The sequence below is a fragment of the Podarcis pityusensis genome (assembly GCF_964106645.2).
Source record: "Podarcis pityusensis genome assembly, chromosome: 6".
NCBI classification, from domain to species: Eukaryota; Metazoa; Chordata; class Lepidosauria; order Squamata; family Lacertidae; genus Podarcis; species Podarcis pityusensis.
The window spans coordinates 46,864,033-46,889,234 of NC_138030.1; the positions used below are offsets into that span (position 1 = coordinate 46,864,033).

At 46.3% G+C, this 25,202-nt stretch overlaps 1 protein-coding gene across 1 annotated transcript in view; it reads left to right on the top strand.

The window, feature by feature from the left end:
- The window catches only part of LOC308479707 (chemokine-like protein TAFA-5), a 32,647-nt gene that overhangs the window by 4,201 nt on the left and 3,244 nt on the right, over positions 1 to 25,202 (top strand). Inside the window, exons 3-5 of the mRNA XM_081010502.1 lie at positions 1,811 to 1,857; positions 7,256 to 7,408; positions 10,182 to 10,309. Of these exons, the coding sequence (XP_080866628.1) occupies positions 1,811 to 1,857; positions 7,256 to 7,408; positions 10,182 to 10,309 (328 nt within the window). The remainder of the gene's footprint in view (positions 1 to 1,810; positions 1,858 to 7,255; positions 7,409 to 10,181; positions 10,310 to 25,202) is intronic.

Below are 25,202 nucleotides of genomic sequence, written 5' to 3' on the forward strand. Positions count from 1 at the left end.
TGTGGATCCATAAATAATGTCACAATTAGCAACTGAAACCAAACATTTATGCAATAATTCAGTTGATGCAGCCTCAGCCAGTCGAGCAGGAGCTATGAGTTCAGTGCTGATCACAGGCATGCAAGAGGCAAGACACTGCCAAATTATCAGCCTCCATGCCAGAGCCCTAGGTGTGTTATAGGCCACAAGGCTGGTTGCTGCACAGCTTCTTTCACTGGACAGTTTGTAAAGCAGCTAAGGTGGAGATTGCTTGCAGTTCATTGCTATGCCTCCATGGCAAGGAAAACCAAGTGCTGGAATGTGTGAGTGTGTGTACATATCACCCCCCCCCCAAACAGACTTGCTTTTAGATGTGCTGTATAGCGAAAATTCTAAGAAGAATCTCATAAATCCAAAACTAGCTATGTGATTTTTGCCTGGAATTCAGCAATAAATAAAACAGATGGAAGCAGCATTGATTCATAAGAAAGATTCTGAAATCCACAGTTGGGCAATAGCTTTAGGCGGACCGAGGAAAACGTCACAAAACAGAGCAAGTGTTTTGAGTTCTTCAGAACTCTTCGTCGGCTGGATGTTAAGCAAAATGGGCAGAAGAGTAAAAGCAATAAGGAACCCAACTGGCTCAATGTTGTAGTTGTAAAGTCTGCATTTAGACTCAGTGGCAAGCTGAAGATTGTGGACTGTATTACATCCCATATAAAACAGTATCACAGCACTTTAAACAGGGATGGCTTCTCACAAAAAATCCTGAGAATTATCATTTTTTAAGTGTGCTGAGAGACCCCTATTCCTCTCACAGAGTTACCATTCGCAGAGCGGTTTCTCCAGCAGTCCCTTTTCCCAGGGAACTCTGGGAAATTATAGGTCTGTGAAGAGAATAAGGGGACTCCTAACAACTCTCAGCACCCTTAACAAACTGCAATTCCCAGGATGCTTTGGGTGAAGCCATGGCTGTTTAAAGTGGAATGATACTGCTTTAAATGTATAGTGCAGATTGGGCTTTACCTGCTAGGTCATGAGTGGGGAACTGGATCTGGCGGGTGGGCTAGATCCTTCCTTGCCCCACCCTATGACCCTTCTATGACCGATGGGCAGGGCCACCCAACTGTCAGTCACCTGACCTCACTATTATGCCAGGTATCAAGTTGAAAGGGCCTTGTTGTTGATGGACGTCAGGGGCACTGTCATTCAGTACCTCTCGATTGACGGGTGCTGATTTGTGAAGTCTCTGAGTGGTTTCAATACAAACCTCTTGCAAACAGGCTTCAAAGTACAGTCGTACATCGGAAGTCGAACAGAATCCGTTCCAGAAGTCTGTTCGACTTCCAAAATGTTCGACTTCCAAAATGCAGCTTCTGATTGGCTGCAGGAAGCACCTGCAGCCAATCGGAAGCTGCAGAAGCCCTGTTGGACGTTCGGCTTCCAAAAGAACGTTTGAAAACCGGAACAACAACTTCTAGTTTTTGGTCATTTGGGAGACAAAATGTTCGACCCCAAGGCATTCGGGAGCAGAGGTACGACTGTAATGGCAGCCAGCCATGCATTTACCTCCCTTACACCTGATGTCACGTAAGATGACAGGCAAGTGGGCACTGTTTGGGGAAAATGGCTTTGTGGGCCAAATTAGGACCCCTTCTGGGCCTCATTAGGCATGTGGACAGAAAGTGTCCCACTCCTGTTTTAGGCTAAACTTAATATACTGTGACAAAGAATCAACGGCTTTGGAAACAAAATCAGGAAGAGTGACAATGACTGCTCATTTCCCTCTAATACAGTCTTGTTCAATATGTGCCATGGTTGTGTTTTTCAGGGCTTTTGAAAGTGCGCAAGACCAGGAATGCCTCCATTGCAAAAGAGGTTTGCTCTCGTAAAGTGAAATGTATGCTGTGTAAATGCTTAACTCTGCTCCAGTTTCAGTCAAGACTAAAGTTTGTTAGTTTATTTCAGGAATTTATCCCCCACATTTCAGTAGCTGTCTCAAAGCAGCTCATGTACAATGTGTAACATGGAAAACGTGTATTGAAACATCAGAAAATGGAAACATTAGAACAATATTCATAGTACAAAGGTCTCCTGAAATAAAACCATTTTAACCCAGCTTTTGAAACTTAAGCGGGGATGGTGCCTGCCTGATTTCTAATGGGAGGGAATTCCACAGATGTGAAATTTAGAAGAAGAAAAAAGCAGAAAGTTCCAGTAGAATTGTCGTACGTACATGACAAACTACACAGGGATTTAATGTCGTTTCAGCATGGTGCGGCAATGTGTGAATTAAAGCTCCTGCTTAATGCCTTTTTGCTTTGAGCAAACCATACTTCATATGTTGTTCGAGCTTCTCTTTGATCAGCCAAATAGGTGGTGGGTGGAGAGATGCCAATAAAATCTCTGAGTCAAGTGTAGACCCAAAGCTAAAATTTGCTATTTTTGGCTTGCCATTTTACCCAAGGGAGATAATAAATATTTCATGCTTGCTTTAGATGAGTTGCATGAGGGTTTGTGAGTCCAGTTTAATGCCATACTCTGCAGATGCAGAGAGATATACACAAGTGCTAACTGTTGATTATGCTTACAAATAGGGAAAAAAAATATATCCAGAGATGGAGAAATGCAGCTTCCCTTTCCCCCAGAGCTAGCACAGAGGAGGAAAACCATGAAGTGAAGAGATATCCTCTATAAAGGATCAAGGCTTGTTTTTGTGGCCAATATGAGATCTGAACCAGGGCCTCGGAAACTCTTAACCTCTTTATCAAATCAGTACTAAACTAGTATTGAAACTCTGCAAAGCATCTTCCATAAAATGAGCAGTTCTCCACTTTCAGTTCTCCACTTTCATTATAGATTAAGTAAAGGGTGGGCAGACTATAGGTTTGTGGGATCTGATATTTTTTTTTAATAGACCCTGAAAGCTGTCCACCAATCAGAGCCAGGTGCAAAATACCAGGAAGGTGGAGCCAGCTACAAAAGGGTGGCTCAGGCAGTGGAGCCAGTGACCTATTGCCTCCCCATGAGCCATCCAGTGGGATGATCCATGTGTCGAAGTCTGCATCTGAAATACTACAGATCAGGGATTCCTAACAACCTAATAGGGGGGAGTGTTTTTGTTCCTTCTATTATTAAACAGCTGGAAGCCAGAAAACCTTGATCTGCCTCAAAATGGCAAATAATCTAGCAGAGCCCATCACTTGAAGCCTATGTGGTGGGACAGAACCTGACTTCTACTTTCCTGGAGGGTAGGTAAGGTTGGGCCTGCAGGTTGCATTGATGGGAGCCAATCCAGCAGTCCTGATGATGCAACCCTGTTGCTTAACCTCACCACCACCCCAGCCAGGTAGGCAGCAGTAACACCTGTTGCCCACCGCTGCTTTAGATGATCTGTTACTCTCTTTGGGGGCTCACGTGTGATGTGGCTGAGGGTTGGTGCATTAAGGCTCCTTTAGGGCAAAGGGATGCTATAGATCATTTTCAGATCCCTTCCAGTCCCACGATGCCAAATCAATTCATGTGAAGATAAAGAAGGATGTAAAAATGAAACGCATTAGTAGAGCGATGGTGCTGAGACTCCGAGGTGACAAAGCATTCCATTGATATTAAGCAAACTGGGAGAAAAGAGCGTTCAGCAATTAGCGTACCCAGAAAACTAGGGAGCCGGGTGTTAAAAAGCAACCATTTTTATTCCAGAAAGAATTACAATAGCTTGGAATAAATTGTACCGTCTGTTTCTACTTTTGCAATCACTGACATGGATGATAATTGCCTTTCTACACTTTAGGGCATATTTCTGAGATCACAGAACATGGCAGCTATCCCTTAATGTGCTTTAATCACCTCTTTGCTCAGGCAGTTAAAGAAGTTGAAGCGTTTCCCCCTCTTTCTTCCTTCCAATCAATATTTTCCAGAGCGGTGCCTTTCCCCCTGTTTTATTTCCATTTTGATTTGTCCCTCCTCTCCCATTGTCCCTCTTTCCTCCCTCCTCCCCCCCCCTTCCTTTTCTTGATTATAATACATGCCAGGGACAAATTCACTACTTCATGGATGAAGAACCTCAGGCCCACATGCAGCAATCCACACTTAGTTACCTGGCCTCTGAGATTCTTCCCAGGCCACATGCCCTCTTCAGCCACACCCCTCACCAGCCCTGCCATACACACTCCATGAGTGTTTCTGCCAGGCAGAGCTCTTACCTTCCTTGCCTGGACTGATGATGGATAGAGATGCATATGTGTCAAGAAACAGGTCCACGGTACAAAGGTAAAACTAGCATTTATTGATGCATCTACTTTTGCCTGTCACCCTGCCCACCACTGGCCCCCTGGAAGGCTGTCCAGAAGGCAATCTGGCCCTTAGGCCAATCTAACCTCACCCCTGCACTGCTTGAAAGATAGCAGATAGCAGGCTGGGGTGCCTAATCACAAGTAAACGTACTTTCCTGTAGGCATGCCTCCTTGTTGCTTCAAGTAGCAGTCTTAAAGGGGGCAGCATTCCTTGCAATGCCTGTATAGATATTGCAGGACACATTGCTGGTAGCTGAAGCAGCTTGCCAAGCGGGGCAGGGCTGCAACAGTAGCCTCCTGGCAGCAGCATGGCTGGGAGGCAGAGTGAGACCAGGGCTGTCTGGATGAAGTGGTGCAGCCAACCCAGTGCTCCTGCTGGCAAGCCTACCTCATTCACAATTTTACGAACAGTACGCAGACTGAAACTCGGCCATCCTTCAAAATTCGCACTTCTTCAGATTTTGCCAGGCTGTTCTCCAGCCAAGTAAGGTGTGCAAAAAAAGAGAGTATGCATTAGAATGAAGTGTGGATAAAAATGCATGCATATGTGAAAATAGCATACAAAAATTATAATGTCAGGAAAAAATATGTGCATTGCAAGGCAAATTTGCCTACATACATTAGAATTTTGCACTGAAATTGCGCTGAAATTGCTGCATTCTCAAGAGGACTTGTTTTTAAAAGATTATTCAGAAACTGATGCAGGAATATGAGGAACTGAATGTGGAAAAACTGGAAACTGGGGGAAAACAAACCCTGAAATTGACAGATTTCCCCATCTCTATCAAGGGGACTCTCCAGCACCTGTTTGAAAAGTTGCTTACAAGCAAACTTGTAAGACGTGATGGGCAGGTGCAGACTCCTTAAGACTGTGGGATGTCTACTGTGGGTTCATGACTGGCTGCAATACCTGGCACATACCCACTCTGCAATCAGGAGCCTGTGTTTTGTTCATCACACTTTACATTCAGTTGGGCTGTGAGAAACACAACCGCTGTGTGAAACGGCTCCCTCAGCCACATTGGGTCACGGAAACATCCCAATGTGAGTAACTTGTGGCACTTGGATATGCTGACGATAAGGAGTTATTTAAAGCAAAGTTACTACGAGTCTGTTCCCTGCTGATGTCAGTAGCACTGAGCAAGCCAGGCAGGATCCGTCCCCAAGTCATCATAAGCAGGAAAAGGTATAACAGAGCATGCAGCAAGGTAAATCATACCCAGTGAATGCAGTTCTAATAGAAACGTCTCAGCCGCTCACATCTACTTATTCAGATAACAAATAACTCTCTCTAGGAGAGAGAGAGAACAGGGAGCTGGAGATTGAATGTATATATTACAGTCCAAATAAATATGAAAAGGCTGTTGCATGTGCCGGTATAAATCCCAGTGATTGCATGCACTTCCGTCACATGAATGCCACTGAAGAAGATGTGAGGAAATGAGAAAGTGGTGTTGCCCATCTAATAGGGAAGCAGAGGGGCTTTTGAACTTATTCAAAGGGGCAGGCTATAGATACAGATATGTGGAGATACATATCTTGAGTATGTTATACTCAAGGCTCAGGGAGAAAGTAAAAGGAATTTGGACAGACGGTAACACAAGAAGTAACAATAAGGGGCTTATGAGCCAGCAGGCCCAGTATTTGTAGATCTGCATTCTGCTTCCCTGCACTGGATAACAGCTGATAGCGCAGCAAGAAGAGTATATAGAGATCGAAGGAAATGGTTGGAACATGCTGTTATCAGGGTGGCCAGGCAGGCAGGTGGGAAGGCCAGCCTGCCGGCCTGCCCAGGTAGATAGGTGGCAAAGACAAAGTGGAATCCATAGGAGCAATCTCTTGCATGCTTGCTACACAAGCAGCGAGTCTGTGTGGGGCCAACCCATTTAAATGGGAAAAGGTGAATGTGAGGGTGTTTTGCTGCTGCCCAGCCCCTGCGTGGCATTCCCCGAGCTGAAAAGTGGAGAGAGGAGCAAAAGGGCTTTGGGAAGCCCGGTGCTGGCTAGAGGTGGCTCTCCAGGTAAAACACTTGGGTGCATGGCTGGCGGTAGTCCCTGCTTTGAGATCTCAAGCACTTTACAGCATTTGTAAAGGAGATAAAACCTTCTGTTGAATGTCCGGGTTCAGCTTCTCATCTGAATTTCACCCCCTGGACTGTTGGCTCATCGTTTCAGCCTCGTATATAGTGTAAAAAAAAAAAGTGTGATTCTTCCAAACTTCCAGATTCCATCCCCAGGGGGACTAGTGAAAGGAGGAATGGATTCAGCATGTTGAGAATCTAGTGGCAGGCCACAAAGTTTAGCTATGCAAAATGGCTGAATTTGGTCCAGTGACTTGGGACATTGCTAGCTATCCTATGGAGATAGGCTGGGTTCCTCTCAGCATCAGGGTAACCAGGCTGCTGGAACTGTACAGGCCTGGTGTAATTTTTTTTAAAACAAACAAACAATTTTTTATTGGTTTCTAAAAAAAAATACAAGAACCACTTGTAAACACTTATCCAGCAGTACATCTAATGGTGTTCATTCTGTCCATTGGCTCTAGACGTAAACATATTCAACACTGAAACATAATGCTTAACATAACCTCTTCATTGAAAATATTGAGTGACTGGTATAACAAAGTCTTTGGTCATTAACATACTTAAAGAAAGGGATTCACATTTCTTGGAAGGTGTCTCTATCCTTGGCATGATTTTTATCCTCTTGGCTGATTGCCAAAACTGGAAGATGCAAAACCAGTAGAATCATTTTTGTTTTCAGTGAAAAAAAGTGTACACATATGCACAAAAGTGTTTCATGGGGAGTGGTTGCATTTGAAATGTAGTGTGTGTGTGTGCATACTCAATTGGCGCTGAGTCATTTTAGGCTGCCTCTTTAACCCAAGAGGTCTGACTCCTCGTGTCCTGCTCTGGCAAACAGGCTGCGTGCTTCTCCTGTTCTGCTGGGATTAAGTCTGTCTCATTTCCCAATCTCTCACTGCAGGAAAGGAGCTGGAGGTGGGGATGTGTGAAATCACAGCATTGGACAGAGATATGAGCCATCCCAAGAGGATGATCGCCAGGCAGACAGCGCGGTGTGCTTGTCGGAGGGGTCAAGTGGCTGGAACAACAAAAGCAAAACCTGCATGTGTGGATGGTAAGAGAGCAAGGTCTCCTTCTCCCTCAGTTGATTGTTCCAAATATCTGTGGATCAGGTCCAACAAGGAATAAGAACATCTTTAAACGTGGAGAGAAATGTTGAGGCTTCTTGGTGCTCTCCTACTGATATACATCACAGTCTCTGTGAACTCTCCAATGCTAGCAGGGACTGCTGTCTTTCCCCCCACTCTAAATCTATAGGTCTCTGCCAGGGGTGCTGAAACTAACCAGCTGAGGTTTTTCTAGTCAAAACTAAGATCCAATAGAGTTATAAAAAGAATAAAGTTATTACATTCAGTTTTGGTGAGGAACCTCAAGCCTGGGGGACAAATGTGGCCCCCAAGCCTCTCTGTCTGGCCTCAGGGACTCTTCCTAGGCCACAACCCATCACCAACCACATCTCCTACTGACCTTGCTTTGCAACCCCCTTGAGTGTTTTTGCCTGGCTGGAATGTGTCCTTGATAATGCCTCATGCTTCCCACTTTTGCCTTTGGCCCCACCCACAACTAGCCTGCTGCCTCAGGAAAGTTGCCCAGAAGGGAAAGTGGGTCTCAGGCTGGAAAAGGCTCCTCACCCTTGGGTTTGGACTGATATGCAGTGCCGCTCCATCTGCGTGCTTCAAGAGCCCCCTCTCACTCTGAGGAGATACATAAGCCCTCTTCTGATAAGCATGTTGTTGTAAAGCAGTTATCGGTGCTTAGCCCATCTCTTTAAAAGCTCTGCAACTAAAGAAGAGTGTGCAGCTTCTCTGCTTCTCATTCTGTTGCTCCGCTTGTTCACTGTTCCCTTCTTTTCTATCCACCACTAGCAGAGTTTGGATTTGATATCCCGCTTTATCACTACCCGAAGGAGTCTCAAAGCAGCTAACATTCTCCTTTTCCCTTCCTCCCCCACAACAAACACTCTGTGAGGTGAGTGAGGCTGAGAGACTTCAGAGAAGTGTGACTAGCCCAAGGTCACCCAGCAGCTGCATGTGGAGGAGCGGAGACTCGAACCCGGTTCACCAGATTACGAGTCTAACGCTCTTAACCACTACACCACACTGGCTAGGTAACCTCGTGGGCTGTGTGCTATAGCGGGTGGGATATCAGATTGTTTGAGCGGTTGCACTGCTTCTTCTTCTCTGCTGTGAGCATCTGAGGAGACAGAGGCAATCTCTGGGAGAAGGGCAACTCACTATCTGTGTGGAGGCTTTATTGTGACTTAAAACACTGGACGACAAAAGTTCCGAAGGAGAGAGTAAGAGAGAGGGGAGCAGAGTTTATCCACACTTACCTTTTGCCCTGCCCTTTCCAGGCGGAAGTCTGCACCTTAAGGCTCTGTGCTGAGCAAACATCAACTTGGATTGAAGTTTGCTCCAATTGAGCTTTAAAGAGTGGGTTTCCATGGGGAAAGCTCTGGAGCAAAAAGAAAAGAAAAGAAGAAAGGGGGTGTGTGCTTGGACACAGAGCTTTAAATTGCAGGCTGTGCCTAGAAACTAGAAAGAGCAGAGGAAAGGTAAATGTGGATAAGCTGGGAGAGGGAGAGGGAAAGAAAGAGAGAGAGAGAGAGAGAGAGAGAGAGAGAGAGAGAGAGAGAGAGAATAGGACCTAGTGGGCAGGTCCTGAGAATACACTTGCTGTTGCTGATATCCATTAACTAGAGTGATCGGGAAAGCTTTGGCCTGTCTAGGGAGAAACAAAAAAACCTCAGGGAAATAGCCATGTGTTTTGGATTCTGAGACTGAGGGTAACCTGGTCTTGAGCTGCACGGAAATGGTTTGGCTCCACAAAATCATTACTTTCCCATTCTAGGAATCTACTTGATCATATTTTGGGAGCTACTGTGTAAAAACAAAACAAAAATGCACTGGATTCTCTCTTGGACCTTAAGGCCTTACAAGAAGCTTCCCTGAGGCTTTGGCGTGTGGGCATGTGTTACCTTGTGTTGTAATGTCCTGAGATTGTGCAACAGTGACATGCTACCTAGTGTTGCTATGTGTGTGTGGGAAGGTGTCCCCCGCCTGTGGGTGGGTGTTTGGTACATGTGGCGAATATGAGGCTATTCTGAGCTCACAGGTGGCCTGTTTTCTCACGTTAGGGGGTGTTATGACCACATCATAAAGCTTCATAGATTTGATCCACTCTCCCCTTTCCCCTTCCCTCTTCCTTTGCTTTCATTTCCACTCTGTTCCCCCCTTTTCCTCTTCCAGTACTCTGTTTCAAAGGGCCTTTCTCTATGATGAGAAAAATATGTCTTAACAGTGCCACGTTATGTGTGCTTATATAGAAGTAAACCTCGCTCTATTTAAGTAAGTAGTTAGTATGTGCAGGCGTGCTCACCTGTTTTGTGGAATCCCACTCCCATGAAATGGAGGGGGTGGTCTCGCTGGTGGGGAGAAAACAGACTCATTTAGGAGGGCAGTTGGTTAACTGCATCTTTATTGTGGTGCAGTGTAGCACAATGGTTAGAGTGTTGGACTGCAACATGGGAGAGCAGCACTTGAATCCCCACTCAGTCATGAAGCTCATGTGTCATAATCTCTCAGCCAAACAGCAATGTGGGGAGGATAAAAATAGAGAGAGAACACCCCTTTGAGCTCCTTGGAGAAAAGGTGCGATATAAATATAAAAATAAGTAAAGAATTGCACTATGAAATTGACATATGAAAAAGCCCAAATCTCACATTTTATCCATGGTTCTTGTTAAACCTGTGCTTAATATTTGTCCCTTTTTGCCTCTCTCTCTCCATACTTTTCTTCCTCCTTACCTCCCTGGCTACGTTCGGCAGCCCAGATCATTGTCAACAAACAGTGGTGCGGAATGGAGCCTTGCGATGACGGGGAGCAGTGCACTTTGTTAATAAACCGTTCAGGCTGGAGCTGCACTCGGCAACTGGGGCGAATAAAGACAGTCACGGTAAGCAAACTGCCGAGCAAAAACAACTTCCTCTTTTGGGGACTGAGCTGTGGGAAGGGAGGGAGGGAAGGAGGGAGGAAGTTGCCCATAGCAGGGGCAGGATTCTTGCTAGAGGGCATCTTGTGAAAAGAGAGAAGCAGCTTGTGAGCCAAGAAACTTCTTTTCGGCCCATGGCATATCTGTACTGGCTGCAGCAACCGTGTTCTGCCTAGAGCAATTCTGTAGGTACCAGCTGTGCAGAAATACCACAAGGCGAGGTCTGTTCCTGTTCCTTGTATCCAGACCCTGTGGTGTAGCCCTTTTCTGTCATTCTCAGATTGCATGGAGAATAGGGATGTAATCTGATTCTTGGTACCAAGGTATGGGGAAATCCTGCAAGCAAGACAACAAGCCAGTTAGAGGCTTGGTCAGCTCATAGGAAATTTCACCAGCATCCCTGGTAGGGAATAAATAGTGGAGGGGATATTGGACTGGCCTGCCCCCAACATCTCCTTTCCTTCCCACCAGTGGCGTAGCGTGGGTTGTCAGCACCCGGGGCAAGGCAAGTAATCCCCTGCACCCCCCACGCTATGCCACTGCTTCCCACATTGTCTGAAGGAAGACTACATATGTGTCTGGCTGAAAATGCTCAGAAGGTTTCTGTGATCCAGAACCATGCCTAGCCAGGGTTCCCAGCCACAAGGAGGGTTTATAAGCACATCCTGGCAAACAGATGAAGAATCTCCATCCATCTTGTCTTGGGTGTGGCTGGCAGGGACGGGATGTCAGAGGCGAGGCTGGGGTGCATTTATTCCCACCTGCACTCTTTGAACCAGTTCAAAAATGGGATGTGGCCTACCATCTAGATTTTTGAGAATATTAGCCTTCAAAACACCATATCCAGAGGGCTCTTTTGGAGGGAGGGGGTCACTATATGCGCCATCACAGTGGAGCAAGGGAGGAAATGCTGAGAAGCAGAGGATGCCTGAAGCGACGCTCAGCTTTGGCAGAATATGCGGTGCCGTTTCTTCCCGTTTATCCTGTGAGCACAGGGAGGCATCGCCTGCCCCTTCTGCCTGTGGGGAATCAGCCTTGCTAATAGAGTTGGTACATGGGCCACGCACGAGGGCTTTGCCAGCTATTAATATAACTCACTTGCAGGGACCCACATCAAGCAATTTGTTTTGTTGAGTTCACCGCAGGCGCAGGAGGGATCGTGCTCTCTGAGGGCCTTTTAAAACGACTGCTGCCTAGACAGGTAGAGATGGATTTGGGTGGATCTTAAACAAAGCTCTTGGCGGTGCAGAGAGGGAGTAATAAGGCCTGCAAAACAAAGGAGCTCCATTTTTTCCTCCATGCAAGTTGACAGCAGAATAGTAAGAGTCCCGGATTACTGCCTTGGCTTTGTGCTGGGTGTGCTGCAGTGTGGCTTCAGCAAAAATGAATGTGCATCATAGTTAAAGCTGGTTCTTCTTTATTCCTAAGGGAAACTCCAGCCACTCTCCCTCTGTTCAGTTTGCCAGGCTTCAGCCCATGCTTTAGAGTGCTTTAAGGCACCTCCCATGCCGTTGCTTTCCTGGTTTCTCTCATTAATCTCCTTCTCCGCCTGCTGGTCTAACAGGTGGGGGAAGAAGATGAAAGAAGGAGCAGGCTGTGAGTGCAACTGCTGCATCCCTCCTTCCACCTGTCTGTCTTTTATGGTGGCTGTTCCTCCTATTGCCCATGTTCAGACTGCGAGTGCTGTTCTGAATGTAGCTGCAATGGGACCAGTCATACACAAGAGGGAAAGAATAAACAGGTTCAGGGGAATAGCAGAGTTCGCAGATGTGCAAAAAACATGGGAGGGGGGGCCTTAAGTGTGAAGGGCATTCCCCCACCCCAAAAACCTAATGAAGACTAAGCATGCTAAGGTTGTGGAAGAATGACTGACCATTAGCAGGGGGGGGGGTGAAGGGAGGGGCAGCCAATGGAAAACCATGTGGGATGGGAGTGGAAAAAGAATGGAGTATGAGGAGGAGGCCATGACTGAAATGTGGAAAAGATTATTCTGCACAGCAGTATCCTGTTGTAGGTCCCATCGCGGTGGGTGTTAGGATTTTGTGTTGCCATTGCTTCAAGATGCATAGGGTGGCATCCATGTCTTGCTCCCTTCCACATTTTATCTTCACAACAACCTTGCAAAGGTAAGACCTAATGAGAGGGACTAGCCCAAGGTCACCCATGAAATTTGGCAACCTCTGTAGATCAGGAATGGCAGGTTTGTTTGTTTGTTTTGTAAAATTTATATACCACTTGATTGTAGAAAAAAACTCAAAGCGGTTTACAGAAAAGATAAAACAATAAAAAACTTTAAAAACTTGCAACCTTAATTTAAAGCAGACAGTGAAAGCGAGAATAGACTCAAATTAAAAACTCACACAAACTTTCTAAACATCTGGGTAGATTTGTCTAAATAAGAATGTCTTGAGCAGGCACCAAGACGAAGTCAGGGATGGATGGTTATCTTAACTGAGTTGCACAAATGTCGGTGCAGACCACCTTCTACTTCTTATTTCAGTTCATGGCAATTCAGAGCATGTCACTTCTATATCAGAAATGACACAGGAAGTGGTTCCTCCCCCCCCCCCGTGGGGATTCAGTGCTGATGGGGAACAATGACATGGTCAAGCCCAGGGTTGCTGCCCTTCAGAAATCTGGGGAAGCGGAGGTGTGGTGATGCTGGAGAACCACTTCTTCATACGCCACATTCACAAAGGTGGCTTAAAGCTTAAAAACATTTTTCCTGGAACATCTGAAGCCACCCTGTTAACTACAGGAGAGCATGTGGATTGTAATTTGGGTTATTCACCCTTTTCTAGTAGTTTTGGGGAACAGGCACATCAGAACAGCATAGCAGTGCTTTTTGTGGATGTTGGGTAGTGGAGAAACTTGACGTTTCACTTGAAAACCCGTTTCCCCCCTGCTACCATTCTAGAGCTGAGGATTATCTTTGGCCTGCCAAGAAACTTGTGATGCCTCCAGTTCCACTTTCCTACGTTTGGGGCCTTTGCAGCCATGGCTGGCCTATTTCATGCTCTCCCAGCCTCTCTGGAGCTGGCTTTTGAGCAGAGCTGCTTGGCTGTCTTCCACCACCTGACGTGGGAAGGGACGTAGGGTCAAGAGTGCACCCAGGAAGAAGAGGGGTGTGTGCCAGTTGATTTCTTATTCAAAAGGCATCGGAGCTGAATGCTCCTTTAGCAGCACCCTCCCAGATGATCACACGGATCCAGGAGCAGCTGGCAGGCTACTGGATGTGCGAGGCCCAGCAGCCCGTGCTGCAGTCAGCTCAGTAAGTGAATAACAATGAATGGGGAGCTGGAGGTTGCTTCAGAAGCGCACTGGGATATTTTATTAATGCCAGAGGCTTCGAGGTTTAGAGGGAGGTGAGCGATGCTCCCCACAGAAGAGCGGAGATGGGCATTGCCAGGCCAAGCCCGTTTGCCTCCCATGTACATTTTGCTCTGGGCATCAGTTGGGCTGCCAAGACCAGCTGCCAGGAGGGCTCCTGCACCTGTAAATAATGGCACTGAAGAAATTGCACCAGATGCAACTTCCCCCGCTGGCCTCCCCCCGGCCACGTTTCACATCTGCTGAAATTCTTCCATCCCCCAGTGCAACGCTTAGGGCAGAAGTTAGGCATCATACTTGATCCAGGGCTGCCATGGAAAATGGCAGCCCCACCTCACCTTACGCCAAAGAATAAACGGACATAAATCTGACATCAAGAATCACAAAACAGAGAAACCAGTAGGAGAACACTTCAATCTCCCAGGACATTCTATACAAGATCTCAAAGTAGCTGTTTTACTACAAAGGAATTTCAGAAATAGACTGGAAAGAGAAGCTGCTGAATTACAACTCATTACCAAACTTAAAACAATGGAGAAACCTGGTCTGAACAGAGACATCGGATTCTTATCTCATTATACATGACTAAGCCATTTCTCACCTTCTCACCCCTTGCCTTTTCCTGTAAGACCTATTACAGTCGTTAAGAGTCGTCAACAGGCTCATCTCAGCTATCTGCCAATCTCCGATTCCCACCACCCTTCTAAGTAATACCCCTCCCCACCTTCTCAATATATAGAAGGATCTGGTAACTTCTGTTTCAGTGTATCTGAAGAAGTGTGCATGCACACGAAAGCTTATACCAAGAACTAACTTAGTTGGTCTTTAAGGTGCTACAGGAAGGAATTTTTTTACTTCAAGTTCTCACACACCCATATAATGATGCTAGCATGTTGTGCATTTCCCTGTTCCATGCTGCCACACACAGTGGGGGAGATGGGTGGAGAAATATATAGCACGATGATATTGCAATGTGGATGCATGTGTCTGAACATTATGGAGATAAGAAAGCAAGCTTTTGGGGTGGGGAGGGGCAAGGCTGATCAGTTGGGTCCTAAGCTGGCCCTGCTTCCATCATGTAATAACATTGGGGCTGATATGGGCCCAGTGATTTTGCCAGCTCCAGCCTAGGGCAGTGATTTGCCTGCACCCCTACCTTCCACCCTGGCTGACAAGCTGAGCAAGTCTGCAGACAGGGCAGTAAAGCCACATCGGTGCAATCAGGGTTAGGATTGCACTAAAGCCATCAGTAAAGGGAGCCATTCTATGTTAAGTGTTGTATGAAGGAAGTGCATTCTTTTTGTCTGAATCGGCCACCAATCAATTCAGTTGGTAACCTAGAGTTCTTCTATTATGTTCAATAAATAAGAAACTCTCTCCACTTTTTCCTCCTCACACATAATTTTGTGAGCCTCTGCTGTCCCCAGACACCAGCTCCTTCAGCCTGAAAGTGGAGATGAGCGTTGCACCCCATAGTCGAATTTGACTGGACCATCCAGGGGTCCTTTACCTTTTTACCTCTTACACCTCATTGCCTTTCTTCATCCTAAAAACAAAACAAAACATCAAAACACATTGCCATTTCTTTGAAGGAAATGTGCTCCAACCTGTTAATCATTTTCACTGCCTTTTGATACACTTTCCCCAGCAAATATATATATATAAAGAGACAGAGACAGAGAGAGGAAATGTGGTTTACCCCTCACAGAGCTACAGTCACCAGTACCTATTACAAACCACATTGTCTTTGCACAGCCTAAGTATATGCAATTAAAATAATCAAATATTCCTCCTTGCCTACATGCCTGTTTTTCAATATAGTGCTTTCTTTACCCATTTCCTGTGCTGTCCCCATATACCGTATTTTTCGTTCTATAGGACGCACCGGCCCATAGGACGCACCTCGTTTTTTGGGGGGGGGGAAATGAATAAAAAAAATTATTTCCCCCCCCGCGGCTGCCGCCCCAAGCCTCGTGTGCTTCGGGCTGCAGGCTACCGCCCCAAGCCTCGCGCGCTCGGCGGGACCTCCTGCCGGGCGCGCAAGGCTTGCAGACACTCGCCCGAAGCACGGGGAGCCCTCCGGAGGGCTCCCCGTGCTTCGGGCGACAGGCTGCAGCCCCAAGCCTTGCGCGCTCGGCGGGACCTCCTGCCGGGCGCGCAAGGCTTGCAGACACTCGCCCGAAGCACGGGGAGCCCTCCGGAGGGCTCCCCGTGCTTCGGGCGACAAGCTGCCGCCCCAAGCCTCGCGCGCTCACCGGGACCTCCTGCCGGGCGCGCAAGGCTTGCAGACACTCGCCCGAAGCACGGGGAGCCCTCCGGAGGGCTCCCCGTGCTTCGGGCGACAGGCTGCCGCCCCAAGCCTCGCGCGCTCGGCGGGACCTCCTGCCGGGCGCGCAAGGCTTGCAGACACTCGCCCGAAGCACGGGGAGCCCTCCGGAGGGCTCCCCGTGCTTCGGGCGACAGGCTGCCGCCCCAAGCCTCGCGCGCTCGGCGGGACCTCCTGCCGGGCGCGCAAGGCTTGCGGACACTCGCTGGGGCTGCAGGCTGCTGCCTGCAAGCCTTGTGAGCCCGCGGGAACTCCCACCGGGCTTGCAAGGCTTGCGGATAGCTTCCTGAAGCCTGGAGAGCGAGAGGGGTCGGTGCGCACCGATGCCTTTCGCTCTCCAGGCTTCAGCGAAAGCCTGCATTCGCTCCATAGGACGCACACACATTTCCCCTTCATTTTTGGAGGGGAAAAAGTGCGTCCTATGGAGCGAAAAATACGGTATATCTCCCTTTCTAGATTTTAAGCCCGTTGGAAGCAGGGGCTTTTCAAAACCTGTTCTTGGTGAAGTGGCATGCACATTTATATCATGGTATTATATAAATAAGAACAATTATTTCACATTTGAGTTATTTCAGAACTCTCTGGTGGATGCTGTCAATACTGTGTTGTTGATTTTGTTTAAAAAATAATGTGAATCAGCGGAAGGACTTAATCTCTTGTCGCTTCCTCTTTCCTGCCCAGAAAAAGTGTGTTTAGGTGTCTGTCCAACATCTTCCCATGAAGACCAACACAAAGAATGCATTCAGTTTCATCCTCCTCCAGTAATTCCTTTCACATCTTTGTCCTCTTAATGGCCTGTCTGCCTCCTGGCTAGTTTCACGCTTCTGATGCGTTTAAAGATGTTTTAATCATTGACATATTGTTTTTAACAATATGGTGCACTAATGCTTTTTTTTTTTTTTTTTTTTTGCTTGCTTGCCTTATTGTCAACTTAAATTTGTTTTTTTCCAGAGAGTTTCTTTTATTCTCATTGGGCAAGACCTGCTTTTTAAAAGAAGCCTTCTTGTCTTTTAAAGCTTCCTTGACTCTGCTCATTAATTCTGCTGGCATTCTGTCGGACTTATTAGTCACTTTCATGTTCTGTGGTATACATTCTAACTGAGCTTCTATTGTTGTGGTTTTAAATAACTCCCTGAAGGGATTTGACCCTCTTGACTCTCTAATTCAACCTCCTCCTGTTTAATCTCCTTTTTTTAAAAAAAGTTTTCTCTTTTAAAATTAAATATAACTGTTGGATTTCCTGGACAACTTTCTCCTCATAACCATATCTGTTACATTTGATTGCACTGTGTTCAGTCTTCCCAGTCAGTCTGATATGCCCAGTGTCACCTCCCCTACAGTCCGTTCTATGACTAAGGCTCCTCAGGTTTGAGGAGGGAACTAAAGACAATTTTGACTGCCTTAGGTCACATAACATCTGCACCATCCATTTAAAGTACTGTCGTACTTTGGTTTTCGAACAGCTTAGTTCTCGAACGTTTTGGCTCCCAAACGCTGCAAACCTGGTAGTGACTGTTCTGTTTGCGAACTATTTTTGGAAGTCGAATGTCCGAAGGGGGTTCTGATTGGCTGCTGGAGCTTCCTGCAGCCAATCAGAAGCCGTGATTTGGTTTCCGAATGTTTTGGAAGTTGAACGGACTTCCGGAACAGATTCCGTTAGACTTCTAAGGTACAACTGCAATCCACTTTTAGAGTCATGGTTTCCCCCAAAGAATCCTAGGAACTGTAGCTTGTTAAGGGTGCTGAAAGACCCCAGGAGACCTTAATAAGCTACAGTTTCCAGAAATCTCTGGGAGAAGCCACAACTCTTAAGTGATATAAGTGAGTTTTAAATGTATGGTGTGGATATAACCCCCTTCATGGATCACTGCCTTGCCGTGGCGAAGGGGCTTGAATAACTCGGAGAAGCTATGAGCTATGCTGTGCAGGGCCACCCAAGATGGACAGGTCATAGTGGAGAGTTTTGACCAAACGTGATCCACCTGGAGCAGGAACCGGCAAGCCACTCCAGTATCCCTGCCAAGAAAACTCTATGGACAAAGACAAAAGGCATATAAAAGTTATGACGCTGGAAGATGTGCCCCTCAGGTCGGAAGGCGTCCAACATGCTACTGAGGAAGAGCGGAGGACAAGTACAGTGGTACCTCGCAAGACTAATGCCTCGCAAGACAAAAAACTCGCTAGACGAAAGGGTTTTTTGTTTTTTGAGCTGCTTCGCAAGACGATTTTCCCTATGGGCTTGCTTTGCAAGACGGAAACGTCTTGCAAGTTTGTTTCCTTTTTCTTAACACCGTTAATACAGTTGCGACTTGACTTCGAGGAGCAACTCATAGAACGCGGTGTGGTAGCCTTTTTTGAGGGTTTTAAAAACTTTGTTGATTTTTGAAGCTTTTCCAAAACTTTCCCGACACCGTGCTTCGCAAGACGAAAAAAATCGCAAGATGACAAAACTTGCGGAACGAATTAATTTCATCTTGCGAGGCACCACTGTACAAGTAGATTCAGAGCTGATGAAGCGGCTGGGCCAAAGCCGAAAGGACGCTCAGTTGCAGATATGCCTGGAAGCGAAAGGAAAGTCCAATGCTGTAAAGAAAAATATTGCATAGGAACCTGGAATGTAAGAACCATGAACCTTGGTAAGTTGGATGTGGTCAAAAATGAGATAGCAAGAATAAATATTGACATCCTGGGCATCAGTGAACTAAAATGGACGGGAATGGGCGAATTCAGTTCGGATGACCATCATATCTACTACTGTGGGCAAGAATCCCGTAAAAGAAATGGAGTGGCCCTCATAGTCAACAAAAGAGTGGCAAAAGCTGTATTGGGATGCAATCTCAAAAATGATAGAATGATCTCGATACGAATCCAAGGCAGACCTTTTAACATCACAGTAATCCAAGTTTATGCACCAACCACTGGTGCTGAAGAAACTGAAACTGACCAATTCTATGAAGACTTACAACACCTTATAGAATTGACACCAAAGAAGGATGTTATTCTCATTATAGGGGATTGGAATGCTAAAGTAGGGAGTCAAGAGATAAAAGGAACAATTGGCAAGTTTGGCCTTGGAGTTCAAAACAAAGCAGGGCAAAGGCTAATAGAGTTCTGCCAAGAGAACAAGCTGGTCATCACAAACACTCTTTTCCAACAACACAAGAGACGACTCTACACATGGACATCACCAGATGGGCAGCATCGAAATCAGATTGATTATATTCTCTGCAGTCAAAGATGGAGAAGCTCTATACAGTCAGCAAAAACAAGACCTGGAGCTGACTGTGGCTCAGATCATCAGCTTCTTATAGCAAAATTCAAGCTTAAACTGAAGAAGGTAGGAAAAACCACTGGGCCGGTAAGATACAATCTAAGTCAAATCCCTTATGAATACACAGTGGAAGTGAGGAACAGGTTTAAGGATTTAGATTTGGTGGACAGAGTGCCTGAAGAACTATGGATGGAGGCTCGTAACATTATACAGGAGGCAGCAACGAAAACCATCCCAATGAAAAGGAAATGCAAGAAAGCAAAGTGGCTGTCCAACGAGGCCTTACAAATAGCGGGGGAGAGAAGGCAAGCAAAATGCGAGGGAGATAGTGAAAGATACAGGAAATTGAATGCAGATTTCCAAAAAATAGCAAGGAGAGACAAGAAGGCCTTCTTAAACGAGCAATGCAAAGAAATAGAGGAAAACAACAGAATGGGAAGAACCAGAGATCTGTTCAAGAAAATTGGAGATATGAAAGGGACATTTCGTACAAAGATTACCATAATAAAGGACAAAAGTGGTAAGGACCTAACAGACGCAGAAGACATCAAGAAGAGGTGGCAAGAATACACAGAGGAATTATACTAGAAAGATATGGATGGCGCGTACACTCCAGGTAGTGTGGTTGCTGACCTTGAGCCAGACATCCTGGAGAGTGAAGTCAAATGGGCCTTAGAAAGCACTGCAAATAACAAAGCCAGTGGAAGTGATGGTATTCCAGCTGAACTACTTAAAATTTTAAAAGATGATGCTGTTAAGGTGCTACACTCAATATGTCAGCAAGTTTGGAAAACTCAGCAGTGGCCAGAGGATTGGAGAAGATCAGTCTACATCCCAATCCCAAAGAAGGGCAGTGCCAAAGAATGCTCCAACTACTGCACAATTGCACTCATTTCACACGCTAGCAAGGTTATGCTTAAAATTCTACAAGGAAGGCTCAAGCAGTATGTGGACCGAGAACTCCCAGAAGTGCAAGCTGGATTTAGAAGAGGCAGAGGAACCAGAGACCAAATTGCAAACATGCGCTGGATTATGGAGAAAGCTAGAGAGTTCCAGAAAGACATCTACTTCTGCTTCATTGACTATGCAAAAGCCTTTGACTGTGTTGACCACAGCAAACTATGGCAAGTTCTTAAAGAAATGGGAGTGCCTGATCACCTCATCTGTCTCCTGAGAAATCTCTATGTGGGACAAGAAGCTACAGTTAGAACTGGATATGGAACAACTGATTGGTTCAAAATTGAGAAAGGAGTACGACAAGGCTGTATATTGTCTCCCTGCTTATTTAACTTATATGCAGAATTCATCATGCGAAAGGCTGGGCTGAATGAATCCCAAGCCGGAATTAAGATTGCCGGAAGAAATATCAACAACCTCAGATATGCAGATGACACAACCTTGATGGCAGAAAGTGAGGAGGAATTAAAGAACCTTTTAATGAGGGTAAAAGAGAAGAGCGCAAAATATGGTCTGAAGCTCAACATCAAAAAAACGAAGATCATGGCCACTGGTCCCATCACCTCCTGGCAAATAGAAGGGGAAGAAATGGAGGCAGTGAGAGATTTTACTTTCTTGGGCTCCATGATCACTGCAGATGGTGACAGCAGTCACGAAATTAAAAGACGCCCTCTCCTTGGGAGAAAGGTGATGGCAAACCTAGACAGCATCTTAAAAAGCGGAGACATCACCTTGCCAACAAAGGTCCGTATAGTTAAAGCCATGGTTTTCCCAGTAGTGATGTATGGAAGTGAGAGCTGGACTATAAAGAAGGCTGGTCGCCGAATAATTGATGCTTTTGAATTATGGTGCTGGAGGAGACTCTGAGAGTCCCATGGACTGCAAGAAGATAAAATGCATCCATTCTTAAGGAAATTAGCCCTGAGTGCTCACTGGAAGGACAGATCGTGAAGCTGAGGCTCCAATACTTTGGCCACCTCATGAGAAGAGAAGACTCCCTGGAAAAGACCCTGATGTTGGGAAAGATTGAGGGCACAAGGAGAAGGGGACGACAGAGGACGAGATGGTTGGACAGTGTTCTCGAAGCTACAAACATAAGTCTGACCAAACTGTGGGAGACAGTGGAAGACAGAAGTGCCTGGCGTGCTCTGGTCCATGGGGTCACGAAGAGTCGGACACGACTAAACGACTAAACAACAACAAGTGGATATAACCTTATTCAAAACCCTGCCAGGTTCTCAGCAGCAGGGAAGAAGGGAGATTGGAAAAGCACTCTTGTGTTCCATCCTTTTGCCTGACTTTTAAAAACAACTTCCCTCCCATTAGAAATATGGGGGTGGTTTTGCAGGTGAGGCTGAGAAGACTATGGATCTTTCGGAACATACCTTTTGCCGGTCCTCTCTGCCAGACCCTTCAACTGATGTTGAAGCTGGTATGTCAATAGGGCCAGTGTCCTGGATGTTTCCATGTTGGTAGGGAATCTGAGAATCTGACATCTGATCTCCCTTTCTGACACAGAGCTCTTTTATGGTGGAAGGAGATCTGATGCATTCCCCTTAGGATGCCCTCCTATGGGACATAGGATTGCAGTGTGTTCTAAGGCTTTGTCATATTTACAAATGTTATGACTTGTATGTGCATTTGCATCCATTCCACATACGGAAAGTTAAAACCACCCAGTATTCCAACCTTTTCCTCCTTTGGCTACCTCTCTTGATTTCTTTCTCCATCAAAGATCTCTCCCAGAGCTTGCTCAGAGTTGTATGTTTACTCTCCAACACCAAATTATTTTATAGACCCTAAAGTTTCCACGCACAGTGATTCAGTGGAAGAGTTTATTCCTCTTACGTTTTCTAGTTTAGTGTTAAAGTGCCCTCTTTAACACATAGAGGAACATCACTCCCAATATCCCCCTCCTCATTTTTTCTGCATCCTGGGTCATCTGGTTTCCCTTTGTCCCACTGGGTTTCTGAAACATCCACCCTCTTTATGTTCCTATTTAGCATCAGGCCCTCCACTTCCCCCATCTTGCCCTGGAAGCCTCCAGCTAGCATTGTTTCATAAACAGAACATTATGTCCCTCTCCATACATCATTTTCATGTGCAATTTTCACCCACAACTCTTTGGTCTCGCCGGCTGTCATTTCTTCCTGCATGCCCTTTGCCAAGATCTATCTCTCCCTTACTTCCATGACCTAAAATATTGACACCATTACCCTCAAGGGACAAGTAACATCCTGAACCAGATGGTCCCCCACCTCCTGGCAGCTTCCTTTCGGATATCTTTCTAGAAGATGCTCTGCAGCCTTTTGGATATGAAAACACCAGCAGTCTGGTTCCATTGCTGTTCAGGCGGAACCTGCCTCTCTTGTGCAGGCTCAGTCTCTCCCCAGAAGTTCCCTAGTGCCTAACAAATCTAAACCTTTCCCCCCAATGCCACTGCCTCATCCATGCATTGAGACCCCGCATGTAATTCTCCAGCTGTTAAGGGGAGATAAATCCACCTTGGGCTTTCGGGACAGGGGATGATGGAGGAGGGGTGTGTGAGGAGCGGAGAGACTCATCCATATTTATCAAACGCAATCGCAGATTTGGCAAATCCCATCCCAATCGCCCCAGCTCTTATTTTGCATTATTAAATATTCATGCAAGCTGGTTGACAATGTGGGGTTTGCACATTTTTGCCACTGAATCATTTATGTACAAATCAGGGGAAACACAGAACCCTGCAAAAAAGGAAAAAAAGTTGACTCATTGGAAAAGGTTCAGAAAAGGGCAGCCCCGATGATCAAGGGGATCTCTCCTATGAAGAAAGGTTGCAGCATTTGGGACTTTTTAGCTTGGAGAAAAGTTGAGCAAGAGGCAACATGAATGAAGCTCGTAAAATTATGCATGGCGCTGAGTAGCTGGGTAGAGGAACATTTCCTCCCTTATGACACTAGGACTTGTGGACATCAAATGAAGCTGCATGGTGGAAGATTTGTGACAGATAAACTCTCTCCTGCAGGAGGCAATGGTGACAACCAGCGTATATGGCTTTAAAAGAGGGCTGGACAAGTTCATGGAGGAGGGGGCTGTCAAAGGTTACTACCCATGATGGCTGTGCTGAGCCTCCACAGTTTGAAGCAGCAATGCTTCTGAATACTAGTTGATGGGAACCATAGGAAAGGAGACTGCTGCCATGTCCATCTTACAGGCTTGCCACAGACATCTGAGTAGCCGCTGTGAGAACAGGATGCTGGAGTAGAGGGATCACTGGCCTGAGCCAGCAGGCTATTTTTATGTTCTTACTTTAAACTGTAATCCACCTGGTTGTGGCCTTTTGCAAGAAAGTTTGTAAGCAGGGACAGTGCACCTCCTGAACCTTCCATATTGGGAGCCATGCACAGCCTCCACTCTGTAACTTGTGTTCACTTTCCTTCTATGGAAACTAACATTTTATGAGGCAGCACTTTGAAAAGCTCACAGAACAGAATGAGGGCAGCGTTTCTACTTCATCCTGGAACCATCCCCATAATGGGGAATTAAGGTTTCTCTTAGGGCAGGTCTGATAGAAATGTTAATGCCCATACCAAAAAAATCAATCGGGTTTCTACTGAACTCTGCAAAAAATTTGAATGTGACTCCTACTTTTCTTTCTTTCCTGTGGAAGAATTCATACTAATCTAGTCCTCTGGGGAAACCGCTTGCTCCCTCCTCCTTTTCCACAGCTCCCAAACTCTTGCATATCATTCTCCAACCCAAAGGAAAAAGCCGAGGGTGAGATTAAGGAGGAAAATCCAGAGCAAATGTGCTTAAAGCTGTTACGATCTGCCACCTGCGAGTGTGGCACATGTCAGTGGGACTTAACAGGATAATGGCAAGCTGATTAGGCACAGGTCGGTGCGTGGGCCACCTTCCACTGCACCTTCATACACAGCTGAACATCCAGAATTCACAAGGGGCTGGGAAAGATAGGAATTGCTTAGCCGGTTTTGTCTGTGCTCTTGAGCCGAGGCTCACAAATAATTAACAATAATAATAATAATAATTTATTTATACCCCACTCATCTGACTGGGCTTCCCCAGCCCAGCCTCCTTTTTGGAAGCTCCTTTTGTTGGGCTTCCAACAAAATATTAAAATACCATAATGCACCATACATTAAAAGCTTCCCTAAGCAGGGCTGCCTTCAGATGTCTTCTAAAAGTCTGGTAGTTGTTCTCTTTGACATCTGGTGGGAAGGCATTCCACAGGGCGGGTGCCAGTACCAAGAAGGCCCTCTGCCTGGTTCCCTGTAACTTGGCTTCTCACAGTGAGGGAACCGCCAGAAGGCCCTCGGTGCTGGACCTCAGTGTCTGGGTAGAACGATAGGGGTGGAGACACTCCTTCAGATATACTGGACACAAAGTGTCCGTCAAACCTCTGTCACATCTCAGCGCACCCATTCATGTGTTCCACGGTCATGTTTGAATGTCACTTGTGTCACACGTCTGGGCTCATAAAGCTGAACATCCAAAGAGCCTACAGGTGTCAGGCTGTTTGTAGTGAACAGGAGGAGGGAGCTGGCCCCATAGAACAAGAATGGGACCTAGCTACATGTTACATCAGGAGTAAGGAACCTGTTTCAAACGGAGAGCTGTATTCTCTTCCAGGCAGCCTTCCGAGGATCACATGTCAGCGGTGTCCACAACAAATTAACAGGAGGCTAGTTTTTACACGTACACTCACACAGCCCTTGGTATCTTCCATTCAGACAAGCAAAAGGCCTCAGCAGAATTCAAGGCCACAGCAGTCCAGCCAGGCAAAAACAGTCTGGGTTTGTGAAGCAGGATCAGTGAGGGAGTGGGGCCTGAGGAGAGGTCTTAGTGCCACAGCACTCTGCATTTGGGCCTGAGGTGCCCTACCCCCATGCTGTGCTAGTGATGCACTTGGCAAGCAAGTTGTGGCCTTAAAAAAATTAAATACAAGACTTGAGGGCAGGGGAGAGGGCATT